The sequence below is a fragment of the Rhea americana genome, unplaced genomic scaffold (genome assembly GCF_003343005.1).
Source record: "Rhea americana isolate MKP2758 unplaced genomic scaffold, rheAme1 scaffold_56, whole genome shotgun sequence".
Lineage (NCBI taxonomy): Eukaryota > Metazoa > Chordata > Aves > Rheiformes > Rheidae > Rhea > Rhea americana.
The window spans coordinates 3,794,981-3,818,277 of record NW_028186712.1 but is presented as its reverse complement, the minus strand read 5'-3'; the positions used below and the strand labels follow the sequence as shown (position 1 = coordinate 3,818,277).

Sequence of the window (23,297 nt, the reverse complement as noted above, 5' to 3'; positions counted from 1 at the left end):
AGCTAACTAACCATCTTTCAAATAAACAGTCAGTCAAGCCCACAGAATATACTAAATAAACCTCTATGCAGCGCATATATTCAAAGACTTCTGTAAGTGGCTGGATTATTTTTTCTGGTATAAAAGATAGTTTTGATATTTATCTGTTACTCTTATTCCCACCTTGGAGGACTTAAAACTTGGTGGGACTGCAATCTAGGTTACTCATAGCATGATAAATTCCAAATGTATATATATGGTTAAGCAGTAAGGAGAGATAAGGGTAAGGTATAATTATAATTATACCATATACATATATTATACATGTACAATTATACTTAAATATACTTCTATACATACATGTAATTATACTATGTAGAGTAGTAAAAGTAGTGAGATTCAAATAAATTTGRAAGGCGAGATACTGTCAGCAGTTCAGATTTACTGATAAGTGGCAATAGCAGAAGGAACAATGATGGCTGAAATTATCACTGCTGAATATTTTGTTTCCATTTATGCCTACCCTTCCATTTTCTTCTCCCAAATCATCTACTGTATTTCATCACATTCCCTTACGTAACAGTGCTTACAAATGCATGGCTGTATCACTTGTCCACTTTACATGTACTACATTTGCAAATTTGTGAACCAAATAATTACAGTCAAACAGATCAAAATAAGAACTGTAAAAGCTTCTTGCAGAAAATGTGCATGATCTCTGCTTTACAAATTAGGGGTCTCTACGATCAGAGACTGGTAAAGTGGGGAGAATGGTTTAGTCTTCTGTTCTGCTGTAGGTGCTTAGTTCTTTTCCAAACCCCTTCCAGTTTGAAGGAACAGAGTCAGACAAGGTGCCTTTATCTCATAATATGTCTTCAGTCTGTAACCTAAACACTGAAGGCTGGAAAAGGGTTCATCTTTGCTGCCAATGAGGCCTTGATCCCTTGACGAGAGCGCTCACATAAGGGATGTCTGTCTGCTTTTCCCACCATAGTTGGTGCTTCTTAACTGCTGACTTGTAGTGTGCTATTTAACTCTAAAAAGCCTAGGTCTGTCTTCAAACCCCTCCTCCCCCACCCCATCCAAAAACAAACAAAACAAAAAACAAAACAAAACAAAAAATCAATTTGGAATCTGCAACTCGAAATTAACTCTGCAGGCAAGACTCTTGTATCTCTTGTAACCACTTATCTTCAATAAAGTTGCATAGCATATTAAACACTTAAGTTTAAACACTTCTATTACTGAGACTGATAAGAAATCTAATTAAACATAGATTGTACCAGAACCTGGCTCACTATTGCACTCCTCTACTAGATCTTCAATCCTAGAGACTAAGACAAGTTAGTAACTAATTAATCAGTTAATAAGTAACTAAGTTTGAGTAAAAGGTTTTCAACAACAACAATTTTTTGACCTTTAAAATTAACTATATCTCAGGTTTCTTTTTGTCTATATAAAGACAAAAACAAATAAACAAAAATCTTACTAGGGGGATATAAGACTTCCCTTAATGCACTCAGTGCACTTTTTGCAGGGTGCTAATAATACTAAGGATTGAAAAGCAGTTTCTGAGCAGAGAAGGCTGAAATTAAACTCACCCCTCACTTAAAGAAAAAAAAAAAAGTCTAAGCTTCGAAGATGTTCATTTCAAGGTGTTAGAGATTTAAAAAAATGTAAGGGTACATTGGACAATTCACTAAGTAAACTTCCTTGTAATGCTGCCACCATAACCATCTCAGTGTCACTGAAACAAAGGAAAAATCCCCCTTTGCATGAGGTGAAATACATTTACATTTTTCAGTAAAGCTACACAGGTGAACACCACATACAGTAAAACAGTTAATTAAAAATATTCTGCATCTATGTTTAGAAACTCAGATTTTATAGAAATCGATCCAGTTGCATAATTTCCTTTCACTTTCTTTCATTTTATTTCCTTTATTTATTTGCAGAATACACTTAACACGCAGGGCCACAAAAAAGCAAAATTAATTTGTTCAACAGTTTCCAAACCATCATTTTATTTAAAAGTACAGTTGTTTTAAATGTTTCCTCCCTTATGTTCTCATAAAAAGAACTGTGCATTTAAACATAAAAGTTGAACCTGGAGGCAGAACACTATAAGGTTGTGGAATCTTGTGCAACAGTTGGGTAAAACTCCTAAAAGTGGAAGATTTTTAATATTACTCTCACATATAAAATATTTGCTCTTTTACTACAAAATGCAAACGTCAAAATTTCTTATCTATCCCTTTGGGAAAGCCATTCCTATTAGGGAAAAGCTACTGTTAAGTAGCTTATTAAAAACACTCTCATGTGCGGTTACACTTGCTCTTTTCTAACTGTCTTTTTAGGTTAGCAGGTTGCCCAGCTTTTGCCTTTATTTACCTACAACAGGCCAAAAAAGCCCCCAAAAATCCCAAGCAAGCAAACAAACAGAAGTATGAAAACCCAGTCATTCACCTTCTGTTGATTACCATAAATATATGTAAAAGGTATGCTAAGCAGAGCTAAAATAAAGAAAAAAAAATACTCTGGAAGAAAGAGAGAAAGAAATAGTCTAAAAATCATTAAAAATTATCAGTCAAGATTAATGGAAATCTTGCAGGCAAGGTTTTCATTTCCTTGTCTTTAAACTAGATTTATGAAAAGAAAAATACTTACTCGTGTCTGCCTGGCTGCCTACGCTGATATATCTGTCATTTCCAGGAAGTGCTGTTTGATAATATGTTGCCTCCTCTTGCTGGGGAACTTTGGCATTCTTTGCGGTGAGAAAAGCCACAGCCAATTCCAAATTACCATTGCTGTCCTTTAAGCATCAGCAAAAACAAGAAATAAAAGTCCTCATTTCTTTTTTGCTTTGTTAATAGCGAATGACCAAATTACATGCAACTTATGTTATCAATGACACTGCATTTTCATACGAAATACTGTTAGGAAGTTTCCAAACTTGACCCTCATTTTGCATACTTCACTACTTTTAACGAAAACAGAGATAAGACAAGTTTATTTTGGTAGTGCTCCACGAACTATAGAAAATAATTAAAGGTATCGTAGCATAGGCCAACTCCTCAACTAGCATAATGAACAAAAATTCTCAAATTTCAAAAAATTTCAAAAATTCTCAAAGAATTCAACCTAGTTAACGGAATTATCCTGAAAATCTGCTATTTCATTTTTAAGGCTAGAAATACTAGCTTTAGAGGAACAGTTACGCACACGACAAGGTGAGTCAGGAACAGCAATTAAATATGATTTAAATTGATCAAATGCTCATTTACCATTTACTCTTTTTCACTCGCAAATTGTTTTGTGTTGTTAAAGAGCTTATGACGGTTAAAGAAACAGTGAAGCAACGCCAAATCAGTAAAGGGTGACAATGTCTGAGAAGAGCTCTTTGTTTCATATATCGAACAGGACCTCTCCATGCTAGAAAGCTTAGCTAAATCTTGTCAAGGAAGTAAACAGCTCAACCCACCAGGAGTTACATTAGCATCAAGCTATCTCAAAGACAATTTAGACAAAGGTTCTAGACAACCAATATCATTTCTATCTTTTAAATGTCTGAACACCTGACTGATTTTTTCTATCAATATCAGAACAGATCGGGTTTGCTTCTGAAGCAAACAAGACATCATTGACAGCTTTTCCCCCTAAAATGCATCTGAAGAATTCAAGCTGGAGAGGGAAGGAATGGAAGACAACCAGGAAAGGGTGGTCTTATAGTTTTCACAGGCAGTTAATAATGACATGAATACATTTAGCTACAAGTCAGACATCTACCAACATCCATCTTACCTTCAGTGCCTGTTGTAGTACCTGGATGTCATTGATACCAGTAATCTCCCTCAGCTGATTCAAAAATGTTTGCTGGTGCTAAAAACAAACACACACATCATTAAAATAAGATCCGAGTAACAGTAAAACTACTGTTTCTTATGACATTATGCTTCTCWACAGATACTGAAAGCATTTCCAAATAATCTTCATGAGGATAGAGTTTTTCATTATTTGGCTTTTAGTTTCTGCAACTAGGGCACTTTTAACTCTCAGTTTTAACTGTGTTCTTTTAAAAAAAAGATTGAGGGTGATTAAGTAGTTCCTACAACATGGGTGCAAGCAGCCTATATAAAGCCACAAACAGTCCTCCTAAACAAATCAATTCCATGACTTGGTCTTCAAAGGTGGCAGGAGAAGCAGTTCACTGAACTCAGGTCAAAACTAACTTCAAGCCCCAATTATCTTCAACCCCAGTATTTCCTCAACATTCATAGCTCCCAGCCATTCAGACCTCTAAACTAGAAAGTCATTTTTAACCTAACTTTTAGAAGTGTATTTTAAAAGAAATACTACAAAGATATCCATGCAAAATAGTTTCTCAAGACAAAAGCAAAACACCGGGGATTGGTCATAACCACTTTCCCAGACGATTCCCTTCTCAGAACTCAAAGTTAAGCAGCTCCCAAAGCTAAGTTTCTAAGCAACACTTAGTTAGAAAAGAATAAAAGGTTGTGTGAAGCTTAAATACTCACTTAATACAAATTTTGAGGAACAATCTGTTCCTGCCAGCCAACAGATGACTCTCTCCACTCATCCTCAGATAACATACGTTTCATTTTGCAGAAGCAAAAACTAGGCATTACTTTGGAATAATTCTTGAACTTAACAATTAAAATGATGAAAACAAAGGGCTCGCTATTGTTCCAAACTAACAAATTCTATTCCTTTTTGTCTTTTTCCCATCTTCCAAAGAAAGTTGGTGGTATTTAGAAGTGCATTTTACTTTTGTTTGCCCATCACATCCTGAACTCAAAACAATGATTTTATCTATAAAAAGAGACTTTACAGAATAGTTTTGTTTGCTAGACAGAAAAGCATATTTCCTATCAATAACAATTAAACGCTCTCATGTTGCTCTCCAAATTTAATTTTAAAAAACCTACAACTGTCATGTGACTACTTCTAAAATACTTTCATTTAACATGAACTATTTGGAATCAAGTATTTAAACACCCCTATGTTCTCCTAGCACAGCTTTGTACAGAGGAGGAAATTAAGAATTGCCTGAATACTGAATTTCCCAGTGTGAAATTACCCTGCAGGCACTACTTCATGCCCTAATAAGTAGGAATAGAAGGTCTATAGTTCAGAACATTTATGAATTACATACACAGCCTTTCCTTCATTTATGATGCTGTTAACAATCCCATTTGCCTTTAAAAGAGAAAAAAAAAACTCACCCCGACAACCCTGCTATCAGCACAAGACAAGTGAAGCAATAGGGGGTGAAAAAAAACACACTCTTACTCTATCCTTGTCTCCTTCAACCCCTTATTTTATTTATTCTGTGCATTTCCACAGCACTGCACTGTAAAAAGGCAGGAGCTGTTTCCCCTGTCAAGTTAGTTTCCTGCCTGTGGGTCTGGCAAGAAGGAAGGGGAGAGAGAGAGAGGAGGAAAAAAAAAAATATATATATATATATATATATTTGGGAGAAGTAATTAAAGTAATTACAAAAACATTAAAATTGGCAGAAACAATTCAAGGGCAGTGGAGTACAGCAAACCTGATTTATTTTTGTATTAGCTACCAAAGCAACTGTTAAAAAAAAATGAGAATAGTTGCAATATAAATTATGCTTTCAAGTTATATGTTTCTGCATCTTTTACAACAACATTTATAACATTTTGGAAAGGCTGAGATGAGCAGGATGACTAGAGAATAGTCTTTGTTCACACAGATTGGAGGAATAATGAAGAGAAGTGGTTTATCAACATATAATCTTAGTAGCTCAAAATATTCGCTATTACTTTAACAGCCCAGCTGTGATTTATAAGCCTATACTTGTGCAGTTTATGTCCAGATTTCAACCTTCAAGCATAAAGTTGTGGGTCTAAGCCCACTTCCCAAGAACACATACATTAAGCGCATGATAAACAGACACAGAGATACTCCTTCCCCCAAAAGAAATGAGAAATTTAAGTACCTAAATACATTTTTAAGATCAAGAGTTTAGGTACTCAGCTCCAGGATTTTTGGTTGATAGTTCAGTGAATACACAGAGAATCCATAAGGATCACAGTTACAAATGACAGAAATTAAGAGAAATACGAACAGTTATCCTGAATACCTTAACGGGAGCTAACTGTTTTAGGGGCACAAACACTTGATCTAGACATTTCTCGCTTTTAAAACACAGCAGTCCTCATTCTGACAAGCTGCCACTAATTTTTAATTGAATTATTTCAAATCACACATACATTTAACAACAACAATACACTTCACTCACTGGAAGGAGAAGAAAAATAAAGAAATAATATTTTTTTAAAAAAAAAGCAAACAAAAAGAAAGATACAATCTAAATTGCCTCCAGCTCATCACTGTGTCAAATACCTGTTTACAGTCAGGACTAACAGGTCTGTGGTAACAGATTTGAAACTGCACAGGGCAGTTTAAAAATTCCTTAATACTGCACTACGGTACCTTTCCTGGTAAGGGGTTTGCCATTCTCCCCTCATCCTCTCAAATGTGACACATTTACCAAGTGCAATCTTTCTTTCAACTGCATATGCAACTTCATCAGTATTTCCCCTTACAGTTACATTGTTGATACACTTCCATCCATGGAACTATACTGATACAGGTAATTCTATTTCTTTTCATTAAAAATAACAGTGCAGGTAATCACTGTCAGATCCTTTACATATTCATTAATCAGAGGGCAAGATTAAATTTTCTTTTTGCTCTTCTTTCTTTTCACCTACATTTATAAGATGTTTAGCACACACAACGATGTTCATATTCACAGAGCTGACATTACTTGATTCTAATATAATTTACTGTATCAGTATATAATATAATTTACAGTATCAGTAGGCTGCCATAGTCAAAAATTCAGGGAAGCCTATTTGTCTTTGAATTAATCCCTTCAGAACATGCTAGTGTGGCATATAGGATGATAAAGACAATATTTTATTATTACCCATGACAAACTTGGAGATCAATTTCAAGTGGAACAACAGTTCCACCATTAAGTCTATTCTGTAACACAACTGTTACTTAAAAAAAAAATACTTAGGCCAAAGTTCTGCATACAAACTGCATAACTCCTTCTGGTTACACCTACAGTAGAAGCATCAGTCTTCCTGCAGCTTGGGTTAACTTAAGTTGAAATGACACATACTCTTAAACATCCATGAACACTAATGTAGCTGTTCAAAAAAAAAATGATCTTATTTCACTTAAGGACTTACAAAAACAACCCAAATCCCAGAGCTCATGCAACAGTAAAGCAAAACTAGAGAATGAAGAAGAAAATGCATAAAGGAATTTACAAGAATCTGAAGCATCTACATTAACATATGCTAATCAAATTAGGTCAGTAAGGAAGATTCAGAACACAATTACTAGTTTCAACACAAAGAACTCTGGTTCCTCCCTGATTACATATTTTCTCCAACATTGCATTAGTAGACCTTCAAATTCTGGATCATAACTCAATGTATTTTAATTCAGCTTAATAACCAACCTTGATCTTCAAACGCAGGTCCAAACCATTGTTACACTGGAATCAAGAGCAAGTAATGGTGCTAAGAAATTCATTTCAATTTTTTTCAGATCTTATTTACCCATTCCCTTTTATATTTGCTGCTCTTCCCTCTGGAGTTTCAAATTTACATTCTACAGTTTATCCATTCTACAGATGCTGCAGTTTATTTAGTAATAAAGGCTCCATACAGCGCACATGTACTGTGTGGTACATATATGCATGCATGCATATATGATATGTACGCACAAACACCCATGTCCTTTGAATTGCAATTTAGTCAACTTGAAAAGAGCTCCAAAGCTTGGTTTATGTCACCACGTTCTGCTGGTGCAAGTGTTACAGAGTAGCCTGAATCCTTGACCATGGGAACGAGAGAGGAGACATGATCTGTTGATGTTATAGCTGCTCTGAGATCCAGCTGCACATACCCCTCAGTCCCACCACATAATACAGCAAGCAGTTCTCCAGGGATTTTGTGCACAAGTTATTCCCAGCATACCCCCTTCTTTTGGCGCTCTGAGGTATGTGGTATGTATCTTGAGGCTTTCAGCTCTTAGAAGATATTAACTAACAGGAAATTCTCCCATTTTCCTGGATGAATGCCAAATTTGTATATTAGGAATGCCTGCCTGTATTTTCAATTGTTTCCTCTTTCAGTCATCCCTCTCTCTCTCTCTCAGGAAATGCCCAATTAAGATTATTTGGTTTATAACCTCAGACTATAGCATATTCAGTAGCTATGCCACTTAGTAATTAGTAAAACAGAAAAGGATCTACACTATCATCTGCTTAGGAAGATACTATGCCCATATTAGTTCCAAACAGTACTGTAAACTCTGAAACTTGACAACTTACTACAATCAGAGACAAAAGTTAAATTACACCAGTGCCTTTTTTGGATGAGGTAAATTTTACAAACCCTCTGATTCAGAATTACAACATAGATGCATTTGGAAAAAAGAGGAATTACCACTTTTTGATCTGTTTCTCATCTCTGCAACTTCTGAAGAAATAAGTATCAGCTTCCTCTTTTTCATCCATGGAAACATCCAAATATTGTATTTGCAACAAGAGCACTGTACGACGCAAAAAGATAAGACATCCCTCTTCCAAGTATGGACATAAAGTCATATGTTTAGTGATAAACAGGATGGCCCAAGAGAGAAACCAAGGCCTACTGCATCACTACACATTTCATTTGAGGAATAGCACATGATGAAAACAAACTACAGGAATCCCTTCTTTCTCAAGGGATGAATACTCATACTACAGATAAATAAAAAATAAATAAATAAGACCAAAAAAAAAAAAAMCCCAAGAGAGCTAGATGAATGCCGAGAATAGCAACTCAAGACAGTTGCTTCACACAAATCCTGCTTCCTTTGCTTTCATATGCAACATTGACTCACAATAGTTATTGTTAGAGGAAAACAGGATGGAGTTTGTACAAATTATTAAATATATATTAGGATAGAGAAAAAATTGAACAGAAACTGACCTTTGGAAGAACTGTTAATGGTACTGTCCACAGACAAGTAGCTAATAAGGAAGTTCCATAGATAGTGCTGTAATATGAAAAATACTAAGATAATCAGAGAAATATCATCTTCCACCCTATAAAGAGCCTTCAGTTTCTGCTCCAACAAATAAATAAAAAAAAAATAGGAAACTTATAAAGCATGAGCATACCAAAGATCCTCAATTACTACTGTGAATGTCATTTTCTGCCACATTAATTGTATCTCTTGGGAACGGTTAGAAAGCCCACGTACACTGTTAACCATTATGGTTTCCAAAAACACAAGTATACTATCCATCATGTAAATGAGCTATGAGTAAAGTTCCAAACAGGTAAACAAAAACTAACTCCTTCCATGAAGAGATGAGGTTGAACGCTGCGATAATGCAGAGAACTCAAGTGGCTTTGTTGCATGTTTTCGTCCTTACCATCACCATCGAAAAGATTTGTTTGCACATGTGTGTGCATGTATACACACACACACATAGTCTCTTGCCAGTGCAAAGACCAAATTTTAAATCCCTGCATTGGCCTTTAAGTGTTCACTCTTACCACACCTTCCTAAAATATTGCAGTTAAGTCTCCCAGCCTTGTATCTACTAAATGGGTTTGCTTTTGTTTGATCTCAAAAAGAGAAACCTCTTATATGATATTGCATCCTCTAAGAAGTAGATAAATACGTAATTTTATTTTTATACACGCACAAATGTGAAATATACCTCAGCCTTGGCTTGCAATGATCACCTATGGAGAGAAAAGTACACAAAGACTGCACCCTATCAATCTGTGATTGCTCTGCTAAGACTAACAATTACAGCAGCAGCCTGTGTGAAGTGGACATTTATCCACCTGAAATTGGACTGAGATCAAACTTATTTCAAGCACACAAAAGGACACACTGTACAGCAGTAACTTTCAGCCAGCCACAGTCTGGACTGAATACAAGTCTGAAGGGGGAAGAGACTTGAACCCATTACACACGCACATACTGTCCTCCCTGAGTGAGGCCCTAAAGTCAACTTCTTATGCAGCTCATGAGGAAAAACAGTAAAGCAAGGGGAAAGCATCTCCTCCTCATATGAATCCTCCTAGGCAAGTTTTGGGGTGTTAAAGAATTGAAGTAATGATGCAAACAATATGTACATACCCAGTGGAGGTTCTCCTAAAAGATGGAGAGCATTAGGCAGTGTCTGAAGCAACAGAAAGTTTTCCGACTTCCAGGAGTATAGTAGATTTTGTATCTTTTTCCTCAAGCCACAGAAGTACTGAAACTCGGTACTAGACTCAGACTCAACTGCTTTTAGTTCCTTTACCTGGATTCAACTAAACATGCTCATTCCACATGATCAAGAGACTTTTTTCCCATGGGGGAAGGGAGGGAAGCGAAACAGTGGCAGAAGGCAATAGCAGTACTCATTATAAAGACAAAGCAAAAGTATACACTAGGAAAGGAACGAAGCCATTTAAAGTAACTTACAAGAATATGATAATAAACAGTGTGATCTACCACAACAGAAATGTAAACTGGTTCAAAATCTTTTAATTTCCATCCAAGGTGCAGAACTAGTCTTCTTAAATAGGGAAAAAAAATAACTGAAAATGAGTCTATGAACAGATTTATAAACATCATTGCTTGAAGGAAGAAGTATACAAAGAACTGCTTAGTTCCACATTTCTAATTCTTATTGATAATTATTCCTAGATCAGCTTCAGCGACAGGCTCACTGCCAAGAAAGCATAGCAAGTTTTAATCCGTAATACTATACTCAAAACAAAAGGTATCAGAAAAGTAAAATTTTGGGGAATTTTGAGGTTTTGGCATTTTAAACCACCATCATGATTTCTCACCACCATCATGATTTCTCACATCATGCTCAACCGAGAGAAAGTTTTTTTAAAAAAACAAAAAAAAAAAGTTTTTTGCTCCTCACTCTGCTGTTACCATAATAATGGCAACAATTCTAAAATAATTAATGTAAATCTAATGAGATCTTTGGTCTCACTTAATTAGTGTAAGTTAAATTTCAGGTCGTATCCAATGGAACAACCAGGGGAAAGTTTGCTTTGATTCTTATGTACTCCAGTAACTATGACAATAATTAGCAAAAATCTCTCTCGTTCAATTAAAAGCTGATGTGTTAGATTTATAGGGTTTTTCTTCCCCCATTCAAAGTACAAGCACACATTATCTGTAAACTATGTATAAAATTCAGAAGGATTCCTCTGAGAATCCATTTGTGGACAACTCTGCAATACCATATCCTGACCAGCCCCCGAATGTTGGTTAGTGTCCCAGCCCCACGTCTGTGTGTTCAGACCGACAGCAAGAGAACTGACAATAGCAGCGTGCACAACGAGCCATGGGAAACTAAAACCAGCTGGGTCAACAAGAGGCCATGCTAAACCGACAGAAAGGATAGAGAGACTGAAGGATGACAGATTTAAATATTAAGAGCCAACTCTCTTAATACTTTTCTCATTTTCCTCTCTTCTATTGTAACCACTCCTAGCCACCTTCTAGCAGAAAAGGGTTCCCCTCTCTCCTCCCAATTCTGTTCACAGACATTTACCATCATGCCCAAACGACAAACTTTACTGCGTCTGCCCATGTAATATCACTGGGATAAAGCTTTCCTCCACACAGGAGAAACTGTAGCCCAGGATATCATAATTCTACTGCCTCAACTATTACAACTGTCCTTTCCAGTGTCTTTTAAATAATTCATGAAATTTCATCTAGGATCTAGAACACTGTGAATATCCACATTTTTAACTTCTCGCTTTGAGGAGTTTTTTTGTTGGTGGTGGTTTTTTTTTTTTTTTTTTTTTGCATCCCAATTGCAGTTTAACCCATCATGCCAACACAAGCTATTCTGGTTCACTTTCAAGCCTCTTCACAGTCTTTTCATTACCCTTTATTTATTGTTTGTTTATCACTTTTTCATTCATCCAGAGGGTAAGACCTACCTCTCAACTCATGATGGCAGATCTGCTAACCCATTCAAGTGTTTAGGGTTTTTAATGTTTTTTCCCCCCTCTTCAAACAACCATCACAATTTCTCATCCTGCTTTGCACAACAGTGATAAATTCCCAATAAAAGTGTGTCAGGTGAGCTCTATTTCTTCTTGCTCTGCTGTTTGTGATGATAACAGCAATCGTTCTGGAACCAAACTCACTCTGGAAGCTACTAGGGTGCTCAGATCAATGGAATCCTGGACTCTGCAAAACTTGAAAATAAAGTTTAAAGCAGCTGCTGGACCACAGTCTGTTTCAGAACGGTTGTAGCTGCCTGCCAATGTAAGCCAGTCTACACGGGTATCGCCAGGTATTGCCAGGTGCCATCCGTCTTCACCACTGGACACTCCTCCCTTTAGGCCAATACTGTCACCTATCTGAACCCATGGCAAGCCAGCCCAGCCTCCTGCTAAACCAGCGGAAAGCTGATCTTTATTTTTTTAATTAACTTCCTGCTCACTTAGAGAGAACCAGAGCCGGCACAAGGGAATGGACAAGCCCGAGGTTGTGCCTAGTTGGATTGAACTATTGCAAAAAAAGCAACCTTACGAGATTGCGTTGTTTCTCTGCCTTTGTTTTAATCTTATTTTTATCAAGTCAGAGAAACTGGGGGGAGGGGGGGAAGCCTCTTGCAGTCCTTGTCCTACTAGGATGCTGCTTCATAAATCTTCATTCAACAGACGAATACAAAATTAATACAGCAACAGAACACCTGCACTGACACAATGCTCTTGATGTACTAATATGGTCAAAACTGTACACCACGGTACTATACACACCAAGACCTATTTCTGCATGTACTGAAATAGCATGCTGCTCTCTATTCCATGGTATTCATATTCAAAAAGTTCATTTTTATCACAACTGTTAACAACATACAGATTAAAAATTCCACTCACTTCAGAACAATTCGTATGTGCCTTAGGTGAGCAATACACTTCACAAACTGAACTTTTCATAGCAAATGCACAATAGTATGGCACGAAAATCCTAAATAAAATCTTAACTGCACTTTTTTGAGATAGGCATTTACGAAGAAGAGCGTGGCGAGGAATGGGGGAACATCTGGACAAAGCTCAATTTGGCTAGAGAAGAAAAAACAAAATTAACAGAAAGCCTTTCATTAAAGGCTTTTCCATTTAGTCTGATTAAAAGAAACGACTAATCTGATTTCCTGCAGGACGCGATGCCAGCGCGGGCAGGTCCCGGTGCGCACCTGCCCTTCCGTCCCTCAGGAGCAGCAGGCGGAGGAGCCGGGGCCAACCACAGGCAGCTCGGTCCCAGCCCGGTGGCCCCCGACGCGCCCCTGGGGGCCCAGGGTGCATCCTGTCCCGACCCGACCCACAGCTGGAGGATGGCGTACAGCTGGCTGGCAGCACGCAGCTCCGGCCCGTGCTGCCCACCGCCCCCTTCCCCGGCCAAAAGACACAGAGGTAAAAAAGACGCAGGGAGCTGGGCAGGAGGCCTGGGGCCCTGCAATAAGGGATCCCCGAGGTGAGCTCACGCTGCAGCGTTAAGTCATTTCCTCCTTCCTGCCTCTGAAACTTTTCGACTGAATTATGTTACAAAAAATCTGTCAGAAGGAAAAAGTACCATTATTTGTAGCGTTCAACAGAATAATTTAATAGTTTATTTTGCCTATTAGTCATTTAAGAAGAAAATCCTGTGCAGAGATAGAAACTTTTAACTTGAGGGGGGAAGGTAAAAAANAAAAAAAAAAAAAAAAAAAAAAAAAAAAAAAAAAAAATCTGCAGTAGAACAAGACTACACACAACATTAAGATACCTGAAAACTGGGGCAGTATTTAACTGGCTGCCTGCAAGGCTGTAGTTTTCTGACAACAGTTCCAATTTCTCCTAAGTCAAACACCAGGAAGCTGCTGGCACATGCTACGTGCCTGCAGAAAAAGGTTACTGCAACTCTACAGACTATCAGCCTGTGAAGGTCAGTGAGTAGTTTTCCTTTTTGTGAGGTAATAATCTTAACAGATACAGATGAGGAGAATTAAAATGGACCTCAAACACAACAGAGACACTTTAAAAGATGTGTTGAGATTTCTATTTTGGATCAGCATTTAATTTCACTACTTCACAATTAAAAAAAAAAAAAATAAAAAATAAAAAAAGGTTTAACAGCACTCTTCACAGAGGACAACTGAGGTTTTCCTTCAAGGAGGAGAAGAAAAAAAGATTAAGACTCTAAGGGTTTTTTAATTGAACTTTGAATTATCCTGTGTTGAAACATGCAGTACATCAGCTCCCACAGAGAAAAAGCTGAATATGTTATATTCTAGTTTATTAGAATATTGTTTCATGAACCTTATGACAAGCTTGGTTTGTAACTGCTACTTGTTAAAATTTAACTGTGTCAGTCTCTCAAGCCTCTGCGGTATCACGACAGTATCACAAACAGTGGCTTACTGCCGTCCTTCGTCACCACTCACTTAACTAAAACTTCACAGGCTGACTTGAGTGAAAGGGGTATGGAAGACCCCTCTGAAGAGATCTCATTTTTAAAAAATAGCTTGAAACGTATAAAATTACAACGCTACCTTGTCTTCCTAGCAGCAACATCATGTCAACACATTCCCTACCAAACTGTAGAGACACCATGCTCCAACATCAAAATTTTCAGCCCACTCAGAAAGGTCACAAAGCTACAGTCTTCAGCATCTTTGCTAGGGACTCAAGGCAGCAGCAAAATCCTTTCTCAGTCTGAAGTAATGCAGCAGAGTAACCAAGTAACGCCCATAGGGGTTATCAAGTAGGTCAACAGACTGGTATCCAAAGAAGCAGCCCAGTCCACTTCAGCTGCGGTGGACAAGCAGGATTCAGGCAGGGCTCTTACACGAGATGCTTCGTAGCTTTCAGAATCAAGTCGTATAAAACACACAGGAGACTGGAGGGAACTTAAAACTTGCCTGTAAGAGTCTGGTTATTTTTCAATTTCCAAACAGGTAAAGGGATACAGAGACAGTGTAAAATTTAATTCTAGTATCCCATTAAAAAAAAAAAAAAATCTATGAAGTTAGGTGCCCTAATCAAACAAGTCTGCAGATGACTATCACTGAATAAGGAAACTGTTATAATGTAAGAAAAGAAACTGATAGTGGGAAAGTCTCTAAACAAAGACTGTACATTTACAAAAACAAAAAGAGCATGGCCTTCAAACAGGTGAGAAATTACTGAAGAGACAAAAGCAGAATTTGCAGAAAAGCAAAACAAACTAGAAAGTAGATTCTACCAATCAGGAAAATGCAACTCTCTACAAGCAGTTCAAAAGCTATTTTCTTCCCTGTTCCAAGACAAAAATTTACAAGTTCACAAAACTTTCCTTCATATATTTCCCTATGAGCTTGTACAGAAAAAAGGAAAAATAAAATTCGCAAAATAAAGAAATTCTTTTTCAGTCACAATGTAAGATTTCTGGGAAATGATGAACTATATAACTTCAGTCCTCTAACTAGGCCACTTACACATATGCACTTCTAGAACCTTAAATTTTATTTTAAAAAGTGACATGACAGCACTTTCAAGAGATACAGCTGTGTTCCCAGGACAAATTTCTTTTTCAAAGCAGGTAATGTTCAGATGAATAGAGTGAAATGGTGAACATGAAAGGAAAGAAGTAGAAGTCTGTTCTCAGTATCTCCTCTTCTTCTGAAAACAAGAAGGCCATGAGCCCATGCATACCCATGCTTTTCCAGCTATTCACCTTAAAGCATTCTCAAAGCATACACCTGAATGTTAATGAATTAGTATTCAGCCTCCACGTAGCTTTCATCTTTCTATTGGCTTGCCACAGCAAAAATGCAGCTAAATTCCACTTCTCTGAAATTCAGAAAGAGTGATTTTTGGTTTGAGAAGAAGAATGGAAATTTTTATCTCAGGTATGTCACTTTTCTTGAAGTCATACAGCTGTGAAAAAAACAGCTATCACAGCAACCACGTGCAAAGTCAAGTCTAGCATTTACTACTCCCCCAAAGTAATAGCTGGCATTACATACAGCTACACAATCCAAAACTTTTCCACCTCAGAGCCGCATGACAAGTGAACATTCTGTGTAAATTAAAAGGGAGCCCTCTGGATTACAGGGTACCAAGCAAGAAAAATTGCAACATAGCAATTGGTAGGAAGGAGCCACAAAGGTATTTGATGCAATTACATCACATGCATTAACTTCCATAAAAACTGTGCCTATATCAAGGCAAGATATAAGGGTCAATGAAATTTAAATAGCTATGGATCAGGCCTTTAAAATAGTACTGTTCCTCTAAAAAGCTTGCAGCAAACACATTCTACCTAATGGGCTTACTACAAAACTAAAAAATATGCTTTCACCTGATGGTTAAAAAAGTCTTAGTCAAGGACAGCACAGGCACAATTTGCATTTGCTTAAAACCTAGAATTGATAAACTTGACTGTTGCCAATTTGTTGTTAACAGAAACATTTTGAAAGAAATGTTGTGCAGGGTATAATTTTTTCAGCAAGAATCTACCAGTTAAAGTAATTTAGAGACCTACTCTAAACAAAAGCATTAAGTCAAAGCTGTGTATCTCAGAATAAAAACTACTATTAGAATTTGCCTGTGGATATTTACTTTGCCTTAAAAAATGCTTACATACATAAATTGACATGAGGCATTGTTCCTAATTGCACCTCAGCCTTCAAATTATTCCACATGGCATGTTCTTTGGACTTCATCTCTCTAACATCTTTATTTCTGAGTTCAGAGAAAAATCCTCATGCTCATGGTTTTCAACATGCTTCTGAATTTTAATTGTTATGGCAAAGAAAAGCACAAATATGTAACTGCTGATACTCCCAAAATAATACAAATAACAGAAACCTAACAACAACAAAAAAAGCATCTTGTTAAATATCTCAAGACTCCAAGTCTAAATAGATTTTAATCAGTTGGAACTGATGATTTTACTAAAGCAAGCCCATAATCATATAGCCAAGAACTCACAATGCCTGTCATATACACCTGTGAAGTTATTGCAGTGTCTTAGGACATTTTGTGCCAAGCTCTCCTTTCCATCTTAAGATCCCACTCTTCCATCGTAGCACTTGACATGAATTTTACTATTGACTTAAAGTGTTGCTTAACATCTCGTTCCTATCAAAGTCTAAAACCACAGTTTCTGCATTACATTCTCTACTAACTAGTTTAGGATGTTAAAAATCACCCCTCTACCAGAAGATACAGCCCCACAGCTATCAGCAGAAGGCAGCAAACACACACCTCAGTCACTCCAGATGAGCACATCAGCCCAGAATATCAAGACAGGGAGGTGTAACCTGGTACAACAGAGACACAGATTTACATTCCCTTTATCCAGTTTTAAAAAACAGGGTAGTAACCTGCAGCAGAAAAGTAGTACTGGCAGGACTGCTCAAAAAGCAGTTGCATCAAAATTTCTTTTTGTTAATCTGTGTAGTCCTTGGTTAATCCATTGAAAGGTTTCGTCTCCCCCAAAAGATCTAGTGACAGAGATCTGAAGTCAGCAATAGAACGAGAGCATGGAAATTTTACCACCATAAGAATGCAGTGTTTTGGATGGTGATTGTGTCCTGCCATACACTAAGGCTGCTCTCTCCCCTATCTAGGAGGTTTGGCTAAGGAGCGTTAGCACAATATAGCATATGACAATGTTTATATTTAGCACAGCATTAATTTAGGGTACCATTAAAAAGAGCCTGAGCTGCTTGTTTCAGAATATGAAAGACTGTTGCCTTAATTTGGCAACAAGGCAAGTGTTCACAAACAGTATCAGCTGATACCATTTGTCAACCTGATGCAAGAAACAGGAACAGGTACTTCCTTTTACTTAGCATAAGGCCTGTGCTTGTCTCATTACCTTGTTCAGCAGCAAGGCAGGCCCCCACTATCCTGTTCAGCAGTAAAGCCTCATCATCATCTTCACTTCAGCACCACAGCTTTAAATCACTTTGGCTCCATATTTTCACTTTTTACAAAAAAGCTCTACAAAGGTCAGTAAAAAGCTTGGGAGCCTACCGGAACAGTTTCAGTGTCGCTCTTACCTTACATACAACCAAATATTGTGATTTTATAGTGCTAGCTTTTCACTATTGATTATACTTCACCACTTCACCACTTATTAACCAGAGCTCCATCTGTATTATAAATCTCCAAATTCCACATGGTGGAACAAATGACCATCCTATCTATAGCGCGCTTAGCTCTCTGGCAAAAGGTCTACACAAGTTATATTAGTTTCACTGAACTTCATTAAGCCAACTTTCACTCCATGCAAGCACTCAATACTCTTGGCAGATACAGACTTTTTTATAGCACCCAAATTAAAAAAGTGTAATCATCAACTAATAGAAGTAGTATTTATTTTCTAACTGGAAAAAGGGTGGAGTCTATCCTGAATTCATACAATAATTTTGAAATATGTTGCCACAACAAGACATCCCAATATTCTGGCTTGTTATTTGCATCATGATGCTACTATAATAACCCTAAGCCTCTGAAGTCGAGAACAACCCCTGGTGAGAAACTGAATATTCTCAAATTATAAGCATTCAATTGCTGACTAAAGACCATTACACTATTAACTTAGTTATTAATTTTCAACAGTAATGTTTAACAAATCCATTTAAAAACATACGCATATATTTTCTATTTTGATTCATCACCATCTTCACCATTATTTACATAACTGCACTAGTTAGCACTGGAGAATCAGAAAGTGAAACTGCTCAAGATACTTTTGTTTCTCGAAAAAGAGAAGTTACTCTCACAAATATTTCTTTCCTACTTAATGAAACTGTCTCATACTAGTCCAGGCAAAACACATATCCCTCAATTTTAAGAGCTCTGTTTTGTAGAGAGCTTTTAAAGGAATTTTTCCTATGTGAAGATACTGTTCTAAAGCTTTCTGTTTACATTTCTTCTGCTAAGGAATATCAGGAATGTCATGTTTGGCTCTTGGCTTTCACCAGAGGACTGACTGTGAACGGCAAATCAATATCCTCACTCAAGAAAGCAAATAGCAAGAATAATAAAGGAATCACGGCAGCATCCACTCTGGGTGCCTGGATAATTCCCCCCTCACTGATACTGCCAACAACAGTTGTAACAGCAACTTCTGGAGCACCTCAAACAATCCCTGGCATAGGAGAAGTGGGAAAGCTTAGATAGCTCACAGTTCAACACAGATCTTAGCTCAGCCTGAAAAGACAGCCTCTAATTCAGTTAGGAAATAACAACTCAACAACTGCACCAGTCCCCAGAATTCAGGATCTTAATAACAAACTCTGCCCCTCAATTCCACAACTCAAATAACTAAAGTTGTGATGATACAGTCTCACAAACTCTTAATTGAATGAACAGATTGTTGAAACTTAGGTATGTTCTTCAGTCAGGGATAAAATAAAATTTAGCCAAAAACAGAATGGATTTTTTTTTCAATTTCCATTCTGGTTTTGGTCATTTTTTTTTTCTTAAGAAAAAAAAAATCTTTCCCTCCTTGCTCTTTATCAGAGTAAGAACATAATAAGCAAGCTCATTTCATTACATCTTCAACTAAAGAAATCCAGCAAAACCAACCATCTGAGAAGATTAGAGATGTTACTTCCTGCCTTAACATACCTTTTCAGATACAAGAGTGCAAGAAAAGCAACTGTTCAATTATCCTCCCACTTACATTTACAAAGCACTTTTAAAACTGAAGTATTTTGCTATTTAGAGATACAGGTAATTTACTTTTTCATCTTTTCATAGAAGCTGGTATTTTTGTAATCTTTTTTAGCTTTGTTCCTAGTAGCTGTAGATGCAGGGCTGTCCTAAACATAACAAGATATCTAAAAGAGTGGCTCAGCAGCACTCCAAACAGTCCTTACAAATTACTTAGTACACTTTTGGTAAATCAGCCTGGCTCTTCTCACTTTTCTGGACAGAAGAGGTCATAAAACTTTCTTTACTAGCCATAGCAGGTAGAGCTCCCCAAATTCAAGCCCATCACACAATCAGCATGCCTGCCCCACAGCCCAAATACAGGCATCCCATCTGTGTGAGGGTCTCACAGAGTGTAACCCATTGACACTGCACGATTCTGTGTGCGTTTATCAAATACAGCAGAATATCTGCTTGCTGGTCGCATGAAGAAACAGTTCTCACTGCATGATGACAGCAAGAGCCTGGGACCTCCTAGATTGTCGGTGTGTATCAAATCCTACAGAGACATGCTCCGAAATCACCTCCTGTAACTGAGAACTGCATAAACACCACTATTTCAATCGCTAGAGGCATACGAATGCATCATTTTTCGATATGAACAACGACTGTAATATTAAGAAGCTAGTGACTATTACTTTAAAGAAAGAGCAGCAGTCAATATCTTATTACTAACTTAACGTCTCAAATACGTAGTTTGAGCAAAGAAGAAATACACACAATAGCTAGTAGAGCTTTCTCTTTACTGTCCTTAACAATGACAAAAGGGAAGAAGTTAAATTGTGTTAGCCCCTGCGTAACGCCATGCCCTATTTCAAGTGATGAATATCCTTAACCAAAGGCTTGTGCTTCTTTAAAAAAGACCTGAGCTTGCCACACCTAACTTTATTCTACTATTCCTGAGATTACACTGCTAAGACGCTGCTGAATCACAGGTCTGAAATAACAGTGGGTGTGGGAAACGGAAGGATTGATAAAATGGACTTTAAACCTATGTATCGACCAACATCCAAACACAAAAACACCTGATAATACACATTGTTCAGAGGCTAGCTAAGCAGTACCCTTTAAAATCTAGTTTCTTGAATCTCTTGTTCCAAGATGATCATCACTATCAGCAATAGTTACATGAGTTGGAACCAATACACTGCCAAAACACACATAACCCCTCTACATCCTTTTTCTTCTTCTTTTTTAATAGTCACTAGAAAATTATTATTTCTCCCCTTTTGCTGTCCCATGGGTGTCAATATCTGAGGGATATTGACCTAGAGAAGAGTGCAAGACTCTCCATAGTAGAGTGACAGTCTTTAACCGTGTTCCTCTGGCAGAAAAAAAATTACAGACACAATCATCAACTTTAACAGACCCACGGCTGCAATTCAGGACTGCATGGAATAGAGAGAATCAAGGAACACAAGTTCTTTGGCTTTCAAAAACAAGAAGCCTCACAAAAACACTCTACCAGACAGAAATACAGACAGATGAAACCAGAAGCTACCTATAAAGACTGCAGGCTGATTCATCTCTATTCAAATACTTCAGTCTTAACATGAAAATTAGAAATAACCCACAAACACCTAACAGCATTACAGAATCATAAAGAAAGAATTGAGAAAAAAAAAGACAAACACAAATGTAATTTATCTCTGGAAGCAAATAACTAAGTTTCAACTTGGAGTCAAAATGACCAGTAACTTAAAAGAAAGTTTGATTTTTGAACTAATGCAGATTCCTGAACTATGTAATAAACAAACTAAAGGAAGCTTCACTGGGAAATGGGCTGTTTGTAGTTAGAGCATTTATTAATAAAAAACTGCATCTCCAAGTGCTATTGAAGCTTGACACATACTTCCTGTATGACAGTAAAAAAAAAAAAAAAAAAATCCGATGAACAACATTGGGAATCACAGTTGTGAATAAGGTATGCTAATGACTCAGACATCTCTTGGAAACCCAATATGTTTCTGTTTGCGTGCGGTTCCTTCCACTAACACAAAGCAATCATGACAAACTTCGAGGTCTTCAGAGCAAACTCCGTATTTACAGAGTATGGGGCTCTATCCTCTTGAGAGAGGAAAAAGACGTAGTGGTATGGTAGTCTTTCCTATCATGTAAGTAAGTAGAAAGTAGATTACAGTGAGTTCCAGATAGTGCAATAATCAGATGATTCAATAGAAGTAAGAAAAATCTCTGCCATGGAAAGAGCTTATTATTTTATACAGTTTCTGCAGATACTCAGACAACTAATCACCACCCAGGGAGAGATTTCACTTTAAAATTCTTGCTAATTTAAACTCTCTATTCCAGTATGGATTACTAGCTGACGTACAAGAATCAATCCCTAACCACCCCTCAAGCTTATTCTTGATTTGAAATTGAAGTAATCCTAAACTGCTGAGCTGCTAGCTGCAGTTTTACTGAAAACTGTAACATTTCTTTTTCAGCATTATTGCCAGAGCTGTTTGTTTGCATTTTCTGTCAAGCGTTGATTAGGTATTATATAACACAACATCCAATATAATAGTCAAGGGATATTTAAGTAAACCATCAATAACAGGTTTATTAAAAGAAGTTATTACTCAGGGAAGATGTCAGTTACACAGCTGCAGCAAGTGAAGTTCTTCCACACAGAAGGCATTTAACACTGAAGCAGGCAGCAAAAGGCTGTTAGCACACCTCAATTCAAATCAGTATCGACTAAGGAATGAAGAGACAAATTTAATCCATTCAGCCTTTACCTTCCTACTGAAGCTGCCAAAATACACGCTAGCTACTTCCAACCGTGGCAGCAGTCTGGGGAGATACAGGGCCCTGCCTCCACGAGGGCTCCTTTAACGTTGAGTTGCACCACTTCAACCAATTACACTTTAATCACCGCATTGCCACTGTCCGCTTTTATGATCGGAGTCATTAGACTTCCACACGGACTCCAGCAAAGTAAATAAACCTTGATCCTCCTGCAAAAGCCACACGTGTCATACAAAAATTCAGGGAAGGAGGCAGTCACACCTCCAGCCAGCACACTCGCCTTAATAAGCAACAGTTACCTTTAAAATAACAATCATAAAAAATTGTCATGCAATTTTAGGCTTTCTTTTTCCCCGTATCAGTTCACTTCAAACCGCCCCCCCCCCCAAAAAAAAGCAGCTATAGAAGGCATCCATTTTTGACAAAGAGCTATTTTCCAGCAATTCGCGGTCCACACTGAAAAATGCCTGAACGCCACTGCTCACTTAACCCCATTTCATAGCGCATATTAAAACGAGTCCCTAAATACATTCCCCCCCCCCTTTTATTTATTTTTTTTTTAACTTCAGCGAGGCAGCGTCACAGCTCGCCGTGTGTCATACGCTCAAAATAGCTTTCACCTTTAGCACCGGCTGCTCGCAGCACAGCATTTGCACCTTCAACGCATGCAGCACCTTGGCTCGGGTACGAGCCGGCGGCCCTCATTCGCGTAGCGATTAATTATTATTTTTATTTTGTCTGTTTTTTTTTTTTTGGGGGGGGGGAGGTGCT

At 37.5% G+C, this 23,297-nt stretch overlaps 1 protein-coding gene across 1 annotated transcript in view; it reads right to left on the bottom strand.

The window, feature by feature from the left end:
- USP25 (ubiquitin specific peptidase 25) overlaps positions 1 to 23,231 on the bottom strand; it is a 97,091-nt gene extending 73,860 nt beyond the window's left edge. The window contains exons 1-4 of the mRNA XM_085318909.1: positions 23,129 to 23,231; positions 12,228 to 12,472; positions 3,781 to 3,858; positions 2,647 to 2,791 (exon numbers count right to left, since the gene is read on the bottom strand). Coding sequence (XP_085175035.1) covers positions 2,647 to 2,791; positions 3,781 to 3,858; positions 12,228 to 12,472; positions 23,129 to 23,231 — 571 coding nt within the window. The remainder of the gene's footprint in view (positions 1 to 2,646; positions 2,792 to 3,780; positions 3,859 to 12,227; positions 12,473 to 23,128) is intronic.
- Positions 23,232 to 23,297: the final 66 nt, after the last annotated feature.